The sequence below is a fragment of the Phocoena phocoena genome, chromosome 14 (assembly GCF_963924675.1).
Source record: "Phocoena phocoena chromosome 14, mPhoPho1.1, whole genome shotgun sequence".
NCBI lineage: Eukaryota > Metazoa > Chordata > Mammalia > Artiodactyla > Phocoenidae > Phocoena > Phocoena phocoena.
This window is the reverse complement of record NC_089232.1, coordinates 45,749,038-45,763,236: the sequence shown is the minus strand read 5'-3', so window position 1 is coordinate 45,763,236 and position 14,199 is coordinate 45,749,038. Positions and strand designations below refer to the sequence as shown.

Sequence of the window (14,199 nt, the reverse complement as noted above, 5' to 3'; positions counted from 1 at the left end):
CCAGATCTGTAGTTCTGCAGCTAACTGAAAACTGCCACACTAAGACTAACTCCCTTGTGTGCAGAAAAGCGTAGTTTTGCCAAATAAAGGGGAATTTTTCTGGAATCCATGAAGCAGAAATTTAAAATAAAATTTAACATTGTGTATTCTGTACCATATTTACATGAGAAAAAATCAAGAGACTATTAAATGAAGTAATTGACTATTTTTTCAAAATAATTTCTAGGCAATGATGGGGTTAATACAGATTCAGGACAATCTTCTACATAGTTACATTCAAAATTCTCTATGATGATAACTGCATAATGATGACATCAGTGCGAGGTAAGATTAAGTGCCTTATGGAATCATCAAAGATACAACACAAACAGGCATCATAGGCAAAGTAGGTGTTCACTACACTGCAAAAGTTTTAGAGTGCTAGAAAGGTCCCCTGCTTGCCTCTAAATATCTTCCCACTCAGTGAGCTAATGTCTAAAACTTTACCATTAATATTCAAGCCTCTCATTTAAAAGTCTAAATCAGTGATTCTCAACCATGGGTCATTTTGCCTGCCAAGGGACATTTGGCAATGTGTGCAGACATTTTTGGTTGTCACAGCTTGGCTAGGGGGTGGGGGGAGGGCGGGGTTGCTATTAGCATCTAGTGGACACAAACCAGGTATGCTCCTAAACGTTATACGACACACAAGATAGCCCCTCACAACAAGGATTTTCCTGGCCCAACATGTCAACATTGCCAAGGTTTTGAGAAACTGGTGTATACTCTGCTGAAATGCAAAAACATAATGTTTTTAATTTAACATACACATAAAAAAGCCTCCACTTCAATCCAATCAAGGCTTTCTTCCCCTCTGCTCCACCTCCATGCTGTCAAATCCAGGGGTTACCTGCTTATCCTCATCTTCCACAACTCCTCAGCAGCATTTACTTGACTCAGCTAGCTGGTCATTCCCACACTTCTTTCTCTTGACTTCCCTGATATCTCAGTTTTCTGATTTTCTTTCTGCTTTACTGGGCACACCTCCCCAGTCCATTTCGTTAATTCTTCAATGCTGTTAAGTATCTAATGTTGCAATGACTCATCTTCCCTTTGTTATCCTCATTTTTTCCCTAAATGATGTCAGCCAGAACCATGGCTTTCAGTAAATCTATATGCTAATAATGCCAAAATTTATAACTCCAGCTCTGACCTCCTTACCTGAGCTTCAGGTTTATTTAACCAACATGTTAGCTGCAGTTGGATGTCTAACTGATATCTACAACTTAGCATGTCCAGTAAATCAACTATACTCCAATAAAAATTTAAAAAAATAATAAAACTTAACATGTCCAAAACAGAACCCTTGATTCAGAAATTACTCTTATTGTAATCAAACCATATATGTAAGATGTTAACAACTGGGGAAATCTAGGTTTGATTCTTGCAACTATTATATAAGTTTGAAATCACTTCAAAATAAAAAGTAAAACAGACAAAAACACATGGCTCCCATCAGTCCACATTCTTTTCTTCCCTCTTTCAGTAAACTGTACCACCAGTTCCTCATAAAACATATCTAGACATCATCATTAATTCATCTCTGTAAGAACATGTCACATCTAATCCACCAGCAAATTCAAGATGCTGTAGCTGAAAAATATATCCAAATTAGGCCACTTCTCCCCACCTCTGCTGCTACCAGCTTCCTAACTGGTCTCCCTGTTGCCATACTTGCCCCTCCATTAGTTTCCTAGGGCTGCCATACAACTAAGCCCACATGCTGAGGGCTTAGTTGCTCCATGGCATGTGGCATCTTCCGAGACCCAGGCTCGAACCCATGTCCCCTGCATTGGCAGACAGATTCTTAACCACTGTGCCACCAGGAAAGTCCCAGGTCTGGGGGTTAGAAGTCTGAAATCAAGGTGTCAGCAGAGCCACGATCTCTATGAAACCTCTATGGGAGGATTTGTCCTTACCTCTTGCTAACTTCTGGTGGTTGCTGGCAAACTTTAGCGTTCCTTGGTTTGTAGACACATCACTCCAATCTCTGCCTCCATCCTCACACAGCATTCTCTCTGTATATCTGTCTGTGTCCAAATATCCCTCTTCTCATAAAGACACTAGTCATTGTATTAGGGCCCACCCGAGTTCAATAATCTTAACTTTCCATCTGCAAAGACCCTATTTCCAAATAAGTTCACACTCACAGGTTCCAGGAGTTAGGACTTCAGCATATCCTTTTGGGGAACACAGTTCAGCCAATAACATTCTCTATAATCAGTTGTCCACACAGCAACCATAATGATCTTCACGAATGTACATCAGGCCACATTACTCTCCTACTTACAGATCTGTGTCCAGCTGGCCATCTCCTACCACTTTGCTCTTACACTCAGCAACATTAGCCTTCTTTCTGTCCCTCCAACACACCAAGCTTTTCCTGCTGAAAATTGCTGTGTGGCTTCCTCTTCACCATTTCAAGTCACAACTCAAATGTCACTTCCTCAAACAAGTCTGACCATCTACCTGAGCAGCATGTCCCAGAAGCATTCTCTTTCACACAACCCTAGTTTCTAAGCAGCAGTGACCACTACCAGAAATCATCTTACTTGTTTTTTATCTGTTACTTGAACATAAGCTCTATTGAGGCAGCTTCCATCACTATAGACCCAGAGACTAAACCAGGGCAGACAAATATTTTTCATTTTTATTTAGTCAAATACATCTCTTTTCCTTCATGACTTCAGGATTTCCTATCTTACACACCAAGATCATTGAATTATTCTCCTAAGTTTTCCTCTATCGTTTTCTTTTTGCTGTTCATTTAAATATCTAACCCATTTGGAATTAATCTTGAACTGAATGAACTGAATTAATCTGAACTGACTGCCTCTGTTCCTCTAAGAGAGCACTAATCTCCTGCTGTTGATTCCATCCCACACTATCTGCTGACTACACCGAAAAGCCCTAACGGACCATCTAGAAGGATGGTGCTGGAAATGCACTTCCCCACCTGCCTGATGAACTCCTATAAATCCTTAAAACCCCAATTCTATGTCACCTCTCCTGGGAAGCCTTTCCTGTCCAATCTCTGCCCTTCTTTATATCTTCACTCTAACATCTCTCTACTGTATAATCTATAGTACCTGCCTCATAACATATATAAAGTACTTACACTAGTGCACGGAAGAAAGGCTATATAAATGTTGACTACTTTATTATATCACAATAGGTTACCATTATTTGTCTGTGTAATCTCCCTTGTTAGACCATGAGAGAAAGAGGACAGAGACCCATTTATTCGCCATTTACCAATCCCAGTGTTTGCATACATATTAAGCATTAATAAGTAAATAAATTAATGAACAACACCTCAATTCTGGAAAAAAGTAATTTTCTTTGATGCTGCGGATTCCTTTTGTTTTAAAAATGGAAATTTTTAAAACAAAAAATAGAAAAACAGACTGTTCTTCCTGCTTTTTGATTTGGCTCAAATTGCGCGGGGGGTGGGGGGGACGACGACACACAAGGGGCGACACAGTCTTTAGCAGATCTAGCACGGAGGTCTAGCTTTTCCCACCTCCAGAAAGACAATGACAGGTGCTATAGAACTAACACTGTATAACCCATTATATTAGAGATGAAAACAACGGCTTTTTTTTTAAGATGGGGAGGGGAATCCAAAACTTTTTGTGTTTTGAATAAAGTCAGAGATATCTGAACCTCATGTGAGTTCATAACCTCACATTCACCTGGCCCTGAACCTCACATAAAGCAACTTATCGGCTTCCTTAAAAAAACAGCAACCCAACACTTCAACTCTAGGATGAAAGAGACTCCCGTAAAGCAAAAAATATAGGGGCTGAGCTATCTAGCTGCCCTTCCCACAAGGAGATTCTCCGTCTAGGCCACCCTCGGAGAATTGCAGTATTTTTATACAGGGGGACGACAGGTTTCCTCGGCTCGGGTATCCCCGAAACCACGGCTGCGGAGACTGAGCCAACCCCCGCCCTGCGTTCGTCAGGAGCTGGAAGTAGTGAGGTGACCGCGGCCCACAGCAAAAGAGGCGGAGAGAAACTTCCAGCGGGAAAGATGAAGCGTACAGATGCTACGTGCGGAGAAAAGGAAAAGCAGCGAGAGGGTAGAGCAGTCAGGAACACTGCCACTTCCCACTTCTCCTCGCCACCTCGAATTTCCTCATCTGAAGACCAGCACCCGCCCCGCTCACACTCTCCTGTAGCTGCTCCACGAGCGCCAAGCCGCTGCCCAGCCGGTGGAGAGCCGCGCGGGTGGCGGAAGGGAACAGCCGCCGCCTCCCGGACTCACCAGCTCTCCGTGCCGCCACTTCGCCGCCTCGGCTGGTCCGAGGCCCGTTCTTTGCGCGTCCGCCCCCGGGAAACCGCTGCGTTCGCTCCCAGCCACGAGACTGCGGTTGCGCGCGACAAGATAAGCCCGGCCGGCGTCCCGGCTTCCGTAGGCGGACGGCTCGGCGGCCCCGGATGTTGATATACCAACTGCCCCGGAAACGGTGGCGGGAAGTCCAAGGGGGCGGGGGCGGCGTTGCTGGGCTCTCCGGAAGGAGACGTGGCGACTGTTGGGCCCCGGGTTGCCTGGGCGCTTGGTAGTCCCGCCGCCTCCTCCTCCTCCTCCCCCCCCCCTCTCCTCTCCACTGTGGGCCGAGGGGGTTGTGGCGGCGGCTGGAGAACTCAGCGGCGGAGGATGGAGGAAGGAGGCGGCGGCGCGCGGAGTCTGGTCCCAGGTGGGCCGCTGTTATTGGTACTCTGCGGTCTCCTAGAGGCGTCCGGCGGCGGCCGAGCGCTCCCCCAGCTCAGCGATGACATCCCTTTCCGCGTCAACTGGCCCGGCACGGAGTTCTCTCTGGTCAGTGCCCTCGCGAACCCGGTAGCCATCTCTCTTCCTCCTGGCACTTAAGGGTTCGGCCCCTTCCCTCAGTATTCTGCGTTTTTTCTCCCTAGAACCTCCTCTGCGGGCGCATGCCTCCTTCCCCAATCCAAAGCTTCATCGACCCCGCGTTCATTCATTCAAACAGCAAGTGTTATCAGACACGTTCTGTGGATGTGCCCTCCATGCTACGCATTCCGGGATCCAGCGGTCACTTGCTCTCCCCTTTAAAAATCTGTCGCACTATACCTTACCAACACTCCCACTCTGTGGAAGAAGCTTTTCTAGAACCACGTCAGGCGCACACAATTGTCTTTTCTTTGGAAAGTCCTCTGCAGCTCTTAACTCCACCAGCAGCCTTCTGTCCTTAAAGGAGTATTACACACCCTACCTACACAACCAGTTGTACTGCGGATATGAGTTCCCTCTCTTATATTCGTTCTTTCTCCCTTGTATACACACACAGTACATAACATATACGCACAGCTCTTTTTCCTTCAGAGTTGTTTCTGAGAGGGCTGTTTGGCCTGTGAGATGTTAACGACGCTCTATGCAGAATATCCTTTACAGTTTTGATGTATTACGGCTGTTATTAAAGACCCCAAAACATGAGATTTTATGATCGGTTTTCCTACATTGAAGAATATATTTATAATCTCAAAGTAATGAATATTTGCAGTCCTTCTTTTGGGGAGTGCACTGCTGAGAAGTCTTGCTATCCACGGGAGGCCAGTAAAAATTGGGCTCTTGTGATACTTACCGTATGGTAATTAATTCATTTATTTCAAATGGAAGTCGGGGAAAATGCAACAGTTCCCCCCACCCCGCTCTGCCCTGCAGAATTTTTTTAAAATTCTTATTCCAGTTACCTGCAGTTGTTCTGCTTGGAAGACTGTTTTAGTATATTGTTGTATTACTATTTCACTGAAACGTGAATATGTGATACTAGGATGTCTGCACAGAATGTCCCAGGATAACGGATGTCATCAGTACCACAACAGACTTCTATTTGCAGATGTTAGTTTTTGCTAGTATTTCACACCTGGTTTGTTTCTCCACCTGTCTTCAGTTCTTCCATTCTGGTATTTCAGTGGTTCTTAAGTATTTCTCTGGGAAGCCAGATTAATCTTTGCATTAATGCCAAGAAATATTTTTAAAATTAATTTTTATTGGAGCATAGTTGGTTTACAATGTTGTGTTAGTTTCTGCTTTACAGCAAAGTGAATCAGTTATACATATATACACTTTTTTTAAGATTCTGTTCCCATATAGGTCATTACGGAGTATTGAGTAGTGTTCCCTGTGCTATACAGTTGGTTCTTATTCAGGAAATATTGATATATTAAAATACTTATATGAAAGTTTGTTACAAGTCAGATATAACTAAGAGGCTTGGGATAAGAATATTTTAGTCCAGCCTCTGTTATTATTTCCAAAGAGCACACTTGGCATGAACTTGGCAAATGTTTAAAGAATGTGGTCATTAAAATTTTTTACTCTTGCACCTGTGTTTTGCTTTTTTTTTTTAATTTAAAAAGGCATGCTGATATGTGGCCCTAAAAATTTACTGACCTATACGCAGATGACTAAAACTAGCCTTTTTAGAAGTTACTACTAAATCGTTCAGTTTTCTTTCTGGCACTGGTGTTTGCTGGCTAAAAAGAGGTTATGGTAGAAGATCTCGGTCTTAACGTATGCTGTACCAACCTTTTCTATATCTAACAATTTTATTTTGACATTTTGTTTTTAATTACTTTTCTTTGGCAATGAAGCATAATCTAAGATGGGCACATTTGAAAATTTGGAAAGAAATTTTTTTTCTTTTCTTTTTTTAAGTTTGAGTTATTTTGAGAAAAATCTAGAAACATTTTCCTATAAGTTGGCAAAAGATCTGTGGCCCTCACACAAAAATAAGCCCCAAGAGTGATTATCATTGATCTTTGGATTTTTTTTTTTTTTTTTTAGTATTTTTCTAATCTCAGGGCTTCCCTTCCCTACTTTGTGTAATTGAAACTACAGCCCTCCACACCTGGCACTGTCATTTTGTTTTATAGGCCAGTTGGATGGACATTTGTGTGTAACTAAGCAGCTGTATGAACTAGGATAAAGGTCTTTATCTCTCTCCCACCTGAAATTGGAAGGCACTTGATTAGAAGATCTGAATTTTCTTTATCTTTAAAATTCTTCTGTGCTTTAAATCATCTTCCCCTTCATGTATATCAAAATAATACATAATCTTTCAAATTTGCTTAGAAAAGTATTAAGCACCAAAATTGTGTACATTTTTAAATGTTTACAATAATTAATGATTATGATATTCTTTACTGGTTTTTAGAAGTCAGTTTTGTTTTTGTGTATATTTTCCTTCTGAAATAACATCTCTGTGTCATTAAAGTGTTCGATTATTCATTACTTCACAGAGTTTATGAATTAAGTCTAATTTTCTTTCTACTTCTTTTGTAAGTATAGAAATGTATTCCCACTCAAAAACTTTCCCCAGACACTACTCTTGGGAAAAATGGTGACCAACTCCATGTTTCGAAGCATGTTATATATATTAACAAGTAGTGCCATTGAGTTTATTTTACAGCCTCTCCAAGGATAGTTTTCTCTCTCATCCTGTATCTTAATTCTTCCAGACTCATGTCAAACATTAGGAATTTCTCCCCTGCCAAGATACTTTTTAAATTCCTTAATCTTAAAGACCACACCTCCCTTGATTAGTTTCATTATATTAAAATCTGATTTTTATCAAATCACTAATCTTACACTAGAAATACTTTAAGGTGTTAAGTTATATAGAACAAGTTTTTTAACACTATCTGTGATTCTGTGCATTCAGAATTATATTTTTTAAAGTAAAAACATGTTTTACAAAATCAGAAGGAAGCATTTTAGTAGTAGATCAAAAAAAATTTTTTAACTTAGAAAATCACAAAAGGTTAACTTTTCCCCTGTAATTTATATTATTAAAAATTAGGGTAAAGTTTGTTAAAATTTTTACTTCATGATCCCAATAAGTGATGCACTATTTCAGCAAAGAGTTTTCAGATAGAAGAATTGCCACTTGGTCTGTTTTATCAAAGAAGAAAGTAGCCCTTCCTAAACTAATGAAAAATGAATCTTTGCAGCAACAACAAATCTTCAAATAAGAATAGTGATGGTTTCTACTTCTGTTACCTTTTACCTAAACCTTAAAAGCGATAGGCAGAGGCATGAATTTCTTCACATAGACATAAAACCCAAGATTAGTTTTAATTACAAAGAAAGAATTGTCTTCCTTTCTTTGCCGTTGCTCTAGACAAGCAGTTTCTTTTTCCATTGTTAGCATTGTGGTAAATATTTTAGTAAATGAGTCAATATTGCTGTAGAATCCAGTTCTGAATATTAAGTTGCAGGTACTTCACAAATAGAGAGGATTAGATTTAAGTCATATGCTACTGTCCGCCTTCCCTACAGTACAGGAATGATTTGACAAGACTAAGACTTCAAGGCCATCCATTGCTAGCTAAATGAATGTAAGTCATGCTTTGTACAGCTCACTATCATATGTTCTGAATATATCCAGAAAACACCGAGAGACATTATAAATGCTTTGTCTTACAGCAGTTTGTTGGCTCAACTGAATAAATGTTTCTAAGGATCCCTTTATGACAAATTTGGCTTTACAACTCTGACTTTCAAATCTCTTTGATTTCTCTCTTCACTTGTGATGATCTTTTATTAAATAAGGATCTTTGGCCATAGTCCAGGAGTCTATATAGTAATCTAAGAAAATGTTAACAAAAGCTAGTTCAAACATGTTAAAACAGTTAAGAGCACATAGAATATGGAATCAGTCTGCTAGGGTTCATGTCTGGGCTGTGCTACTTACTGGCTATATTACCTTGGACAAATTATTTAAGCCCTGGGCTTCAGTTTCCTTTTCGGTGAGATGGGTACAATGCTTGCTTCGAGCATCAATCAGACAATAAATGTAAAGAACTTAATTTGGTAGTGTCATATAGCTAATACAGCTAGTATTTACTGCTGTTTTGTTTTGTCTTATTGTCTTGGGAAAACATCTCCTAATTTGTATTTAAGATAACATCAGTTTCAAGTAGTACTGGTTTTATTATAGTTAGGAATTGTTTTTGTTAAACTGAGAAAAGAGCAGAGATATGTAATAAGGGTGGTTCTTTCCTTGCCAGGGATAGCCAAATAGTATAGTGGTTTTACAATGCTGTAAGAAGAGAAAAGTTAAGAGAGAATTGAATTGTCAGAGAACACCTCTCATAGACTTTGAAAACTTCTGCCTTAGTAGTTAGTGACATATTTGCTATCACAAAGCAGAGATTTCTTTTTAGTTAAATAATATCAGTTATATTAATTGAAATGTTCATTTGAATTACATTGGTTCATTTTGATTTGTGAATTTGTTTGGTTTTATACTGTAGACCGCTTTAAGGATAGTTTTGTTGATATATACCATGAATCCGCAAACTATACCTTTGGGCTGGCCCACTCCAAACTTTATTTTTGTAAAGCTATTTGTTTGTTTTCTCAGAATACAACCATGCTTTTTCATTTACATATTGCCTGTGCACTTACTTCCTTCAGTGCAGAATTGAGTAGTTGCAGTAAAGACCATATGTTATCCAAATATGAAAACTACTACATTATATTATGTTCAGGTGTCCCATCCAACAGAATTGAGAATATGTTTATAAAGTGCTGTAAATTCTCATATATAGATGGTAATTGTTAGTAGGAGTAATAAGTATTCAGTGATGATGTATCCATGAACATTGACACCTCTTACTGCTTTTTAATCTGTATTATAACTTCAGTCTGTTGCATTACTACTTTTTTCTTTTTACTCCAAACTTTATTTTTGTTCCTTATTTTCTGTTACATTGTAACACCAGAATAAAGTTTGTCATCTTCATTTTGTCATTAAAAAATATGTAGAATCTTTTCCCTGCCTTTGCAAGTATGTTTAAAAATCCTGTTGAAGTGATGAATTAGTTTAACCTGGGACTGTAAGTTAGTATAGTTCAGTTTAATCAGCTAAAGTAATGTACATTTTTTTGTTCTATTTCTAGCCTACAACTGGAGTTTTGTATAAAGAAGATAATTATGTCATCATGACAACTACACATAAAGAAAAATATAAATGCATTCTTCCCCTTGTGACAAGTGGTGATGAGGTAAGTTTTTATAAATACATTGATAAACCCTGTCACCAAAGATATTTATTTAAAACATTGCAACTCCATACCTTAAAATAAAATTGAGTGACAGGTTTCTCAATTATCCTGTCTTACTAAAAATATAGTAATCACTTTTTTATTGAAGTATAGTGATTTACAATGTTAGTAATCCTTATTATTCCTGAATTCTTTGATTTTTACAATTCAACTTGGAAAAACTAGCAACCAGTTATTAATGTTTTAGATGAAAATCTAACTCCACAGATGCTTTCTTTTATAGAAATGAAGGTTTTGAAACAAGATAAAATTTTAAATGTATATGTGACATTTTTTATAAAGAATTGCTAATAAGTAAATCTATAGGTACCTTGTGCTTTCTTACTACCTTAGCTCATGCCCGTTTCTTCCACCTAAAATGCCCTAACTGCCTCTTATCCATCCTTCAAGGCAATTACTTCTTTCAAGATGAAACACGAGAGGCAGCATGGTAAAATGGAAAGGACACCAGCCTAGGAGCCAGGAGGCTGAGGTATAGGCTATAGTTAGCTGTGGAGCCTTGAACAAATTTGAAACTCAGTTCCTCCACTCAATAAGTTTATTGAGGTAATTACATAATATTTTCGCAATCTGTAAAATGGAAGTATTAAACTCAGTGAGTTTAGGTTTCTTAGGTTTTGTTCAGACTTAAAATCTGTGAAAGACAGCTATCTTATTTTGTTTTAAACCACCTTAAGACACAAATACACACATATGCAATTACACACGTATTTATGGCATTCAAGTCTGAAATGTAAAAATATATGGAAAACTGAGAAGTATATTAAAACTTTCCAGTGTATTCTATAAGATTCAACTATTCTGAGGCTTTCATAGATAGAATTTGTTTGGATACAAGCATTTAATAATTCTGAAGTAGGTTTATAAGAATTGTTCAGGAAACTGATACTTAACCTTTTTCTAAGAGAAGAAAGAATGGAAGATTATTCTATGGCTCCATATTTTATACTTCAATTCTTTTTTTTTTTTGGATTATAGTTGATTTACAATGTTGTGTTAGTTTCAGGTGTACAGCAAAGTGAATCAGTTATACATATACATATATCTACTCTTTTTCAGATTCCTTTCCCATATAGGTCATTACAGAGTATTGAGTAGAGTTCCCTATGCTATATAGTAGGTCCTTATTAGTTATCTATTTTATATATAGTAATGTGTATATGTCAATTCCAATCCCCCAATTTATCCCTCACCCCACCGCTTTCCTCCTGGTAGCCATAAATTTATTTTCTACATATGTGACTATTTTGTTTTGTAAATAAGTTCATGTGTACCATTTTTTTTTTAGATTCCGCATATAAGTGATATTATATGATAGTTGTCTTTCTCTGTCTGACATACTTCACTCAGTATGAAAATCTCTAGGTCCATCCATGTTGCTGCATATACTTCAATTCTTTTGAAAGAAGTGGCATGCCATAGGATCTTATTAAAGGTTTTGACTTTTTTCCCCCTTTTATTTCCAAGCATTTGTGGTTTGACCAATGAGTTAATACCTAAACAGTAGAGTTGGGTGAAGTTCCAGAATAATTGTATTAAACTCTAATTCTTTCATAGGAAGAAGAAAAGGATTATAAAGGCCCAAATCCAAGAGAGCTATTGGAGCCACTATTTAAACAGAGCAGTTGTTCCTACAGAGTATGTATTTTATGTTCACTTGATAACTAGAAAATAAATTTCCAGCAGCCAATAGGCCCTTGAAAATAATTCTCTGTTTCTTTTTACTTTATTATGTGGTATCACATTTTAAGTTAGTTGTAAAACTAAACTGTTGCTTAATAGTATTTTGTTCATTTAAATTCCTGTATAGTATATGCAGCAAACACCCAATAATATCAATTATCAAATATCACCAAACTGCTTTGAATGTTTTTCAGATCAAAAGAAAGTTTCTTTATATACAATTTTAATAAAAACTCACGGTTATTTTTTTAGGCTGTGTAAAAAAATGATCCCTTAGCCAGGTGTTTATTATAGACCCCAGGTATATTTAGACCTATTTCCTTCATAGAATTTTCACATTTAGCTAATTAGTGAAAACAATGAATAAGCTTCAGTAATTTCATGTTTTCTGAGGCATAATAATAACTTTCATTTAATGAAAGCTTGCTGTAAATCTTCAGAGAAATCTTCAGTTGCTTAAAATATCAAAAAGGAATTCAGTTGAGTTGTGTGGCTTTTGTACATAAATACATCCATCTGTCTTAGATTGAGTCTTATTGGACTTACGAAGTATGTCACGGAAAACACATTCGGCAGTACCATGAAGAGAAAGAAAGTGGTCAGGTATTTTTTTCTTCAAAATATGAAATGTAGAACATTATAAAATGAAAACTTTAATAATGAGGTGGATGGTTTTAAACTGTATTCTTTAAAAATGTATTTGCCAAATACTTACTTACTATATTTTTATTTTATTTTTAAATATAGAAAGTAAATATTCACGAGTACTACCTTGGGAATATGTTGGCTAAGAATCTTCTATCCGAAAAAGGTTTGTTTCTACAGAGTGATTTAGTAGTAATGCTGGTATTTGGTTTAAAGTATATGTTCAAATTGGAATTTAAAAGATTTTGTTGGAGACTGTATGAATTTTAAAACACTAAAATAAACTTCTGAACAATCCCATAGAAAACTTTTTCAAAGAGAACTTTTCATTATTTTCTGTTTTAGCAAACATTATGCTTTTTTTCTACCTATTAATAAATTTTTAAAATCTGGTGAGCCATACATATCAGTGTTATATTTATATAGTGTTAGTCTTTTGCTTGGTTTAAGCAACTTTTTATATATGGAAATAGACATGTAGATGTATCCCTCAAATTATGAAATATTTTTATTCATCTATATTATTCAAATTGGTCAACTCATTTAAGATTAAACCTTTCACTGAGATAAAAACACTTCAGAAGAAAACTGTCGTGGCCAGTTCTTATGCCTCAAATAGAGTATTTCCTAAGTAAAGATGTAATGATTAAATATGACTGTTCTTTCAAAAGAAACCATTTCAGGGAATCTAGCTAAAAGTATGTGTATGTTTTGGGTCTTATTTTTATTTTAATTTAATTTAATTTATTTATTTTTTGGCTGTGTTGGGTCTTTGTTACTGTGCGCAGACTTTTCTCTAGTTGCGGTGAGCGGGAGCTACTCTTCATTGCGGGGCTCAAGCTTCTCATTGCGGTGGCTTCTCTTGTTGCGGAGCACGGGCTCTAGGCGCGCGGGCTCAGTAGTTGTGGCTCACGGGCTCTAGAGCACAGGCTCAGTAGTTGTGGCACACGAGCTTAGTTGCTCCACGGCATGTGGGATCTTCCCAGACCAGGGACCAGACCCATGTCCCCTGCACTGGCAGGTGGATTCTTAACCACTGCACCACCAGGGAAGTCCAGGTTTTCTTTAGAAAGAAGTTTAAGATTACAAAGTTGATGAAAACTTAGTCATTTATATCTTGTATATAAGTCACTGGTCATTATTTAACTTACTTCTGTATTAATCCACAGAACAAGAAGCGGAAGAAAAGGAAAAATCAAAAGAGGCAAGTGATAATTGGTGATTTTCAGTCTTAACATCTATTGTTAGACATGAATTTATAAAACTCAATTGACAGAATATAGCCATGTGTTCTTTATCTATCAACTACCTCAAAGGATTTAGTCAAAGAAAATTTGCAATATGTTAGATTTTTATGAGAAAAGTTATGCTATAATACTTTTATTTACTTTAAGGTCATACAAAAATAAATGAATTTATCAAAGATGTGTCTGGGAAAGTTTCTATAACAGCATTATATCACTTCTGTGCTTCACAGTGGTTCTTTCCCTCTGTTCAACATTGGAGCTTTTGCATTTTTTCTGTTGTTTGGACCCTATTTCCTATGGGTAAAACAGATAAATCATAAATGTAAATAACAAGCTACCAGACTGCAAGCATCTTAAAAGCAGGGACTGTCTTTTTTCTCCTTACCCCACAGTGCAAAGCAGAGTGCCAGACATAATGTAGGCCCTTCATGAATGCTTATTGAATGTGAATGCATAATTGATGACTGAAAAATAGGATTGTTTAAAAAGAA

The 14,199-nt window shown here is 37.4% G+C and overlaps 2 protein-coding genes across 5 annotated transcripts in view; one reads left to right on the top strand and one right to left on the bottom strand.

The window, feature by feature from the left end:
* ASB3 (ankyrin repeat and SOCS box containing 3) overlaps nucleotides 1-14,199 on the bottom strand; it is a 137,486-nt gene that overhangs the window by 76,817 nt on the left and 46,470 nt on the right. The window contains exon 1 of one of the 2 annotated variants that reach the window (XM_065891709.1): nucleotides 4,309-4,477. The exons of the other annotated variant lie outside the window; for it this stretch is intronic. The gene's annotated coding sequence lies outside the window, so the exon portion shown is untranslated. Of the gene's footprint in view, nucleotides 1-4,308; nucleotides 4,478-14,199 lie in introns of those variants that run through there. 2 annotated transcript variants of the gene reach the window in all.
* Nucleotides 4,545-14,199, top strand: part of ERLEC1 (endoplasmic reticulum lectin 1) — a 33,251-nt gene continuing 23,596 nt past the window's right edge. For 2 of the 3 annotated variants that reach the window (XM_065891076.1, XM_065891077.1), the window contains exons 1-6: nucleotides 4,702-4,863; nucleotides 9,969-10,073; nucleotides 11,691-11,771; nucleotides 12,342-12,419; nucleotides 12,564-12,627; nucleotides 13,631-13,665. In XM_065891076.1, coding sequence (XP_065747148.1) covers nucleotides 4,702-4,863; nucleotides 9,969-10,073; nucleotides 11,691-11,771; nucleotides 12,342-12,419; nucleotides 12,564-12,627; nucleotides 13,631-13,665 — 525 coding nt within the window. Of the gene's footprint in view, nucleotides 4,864-9,968; nucleotides 10,074-11,690; nucleotides 11,772-12,341; nucleotides 12,420-12,563; nucleotides 12,628-13,630; nucleotides 13,666-14,199 lie in introns of all 3 variants that reach the window. The other variant, XM_065891078.1, reaches the window with a different exon arrangement.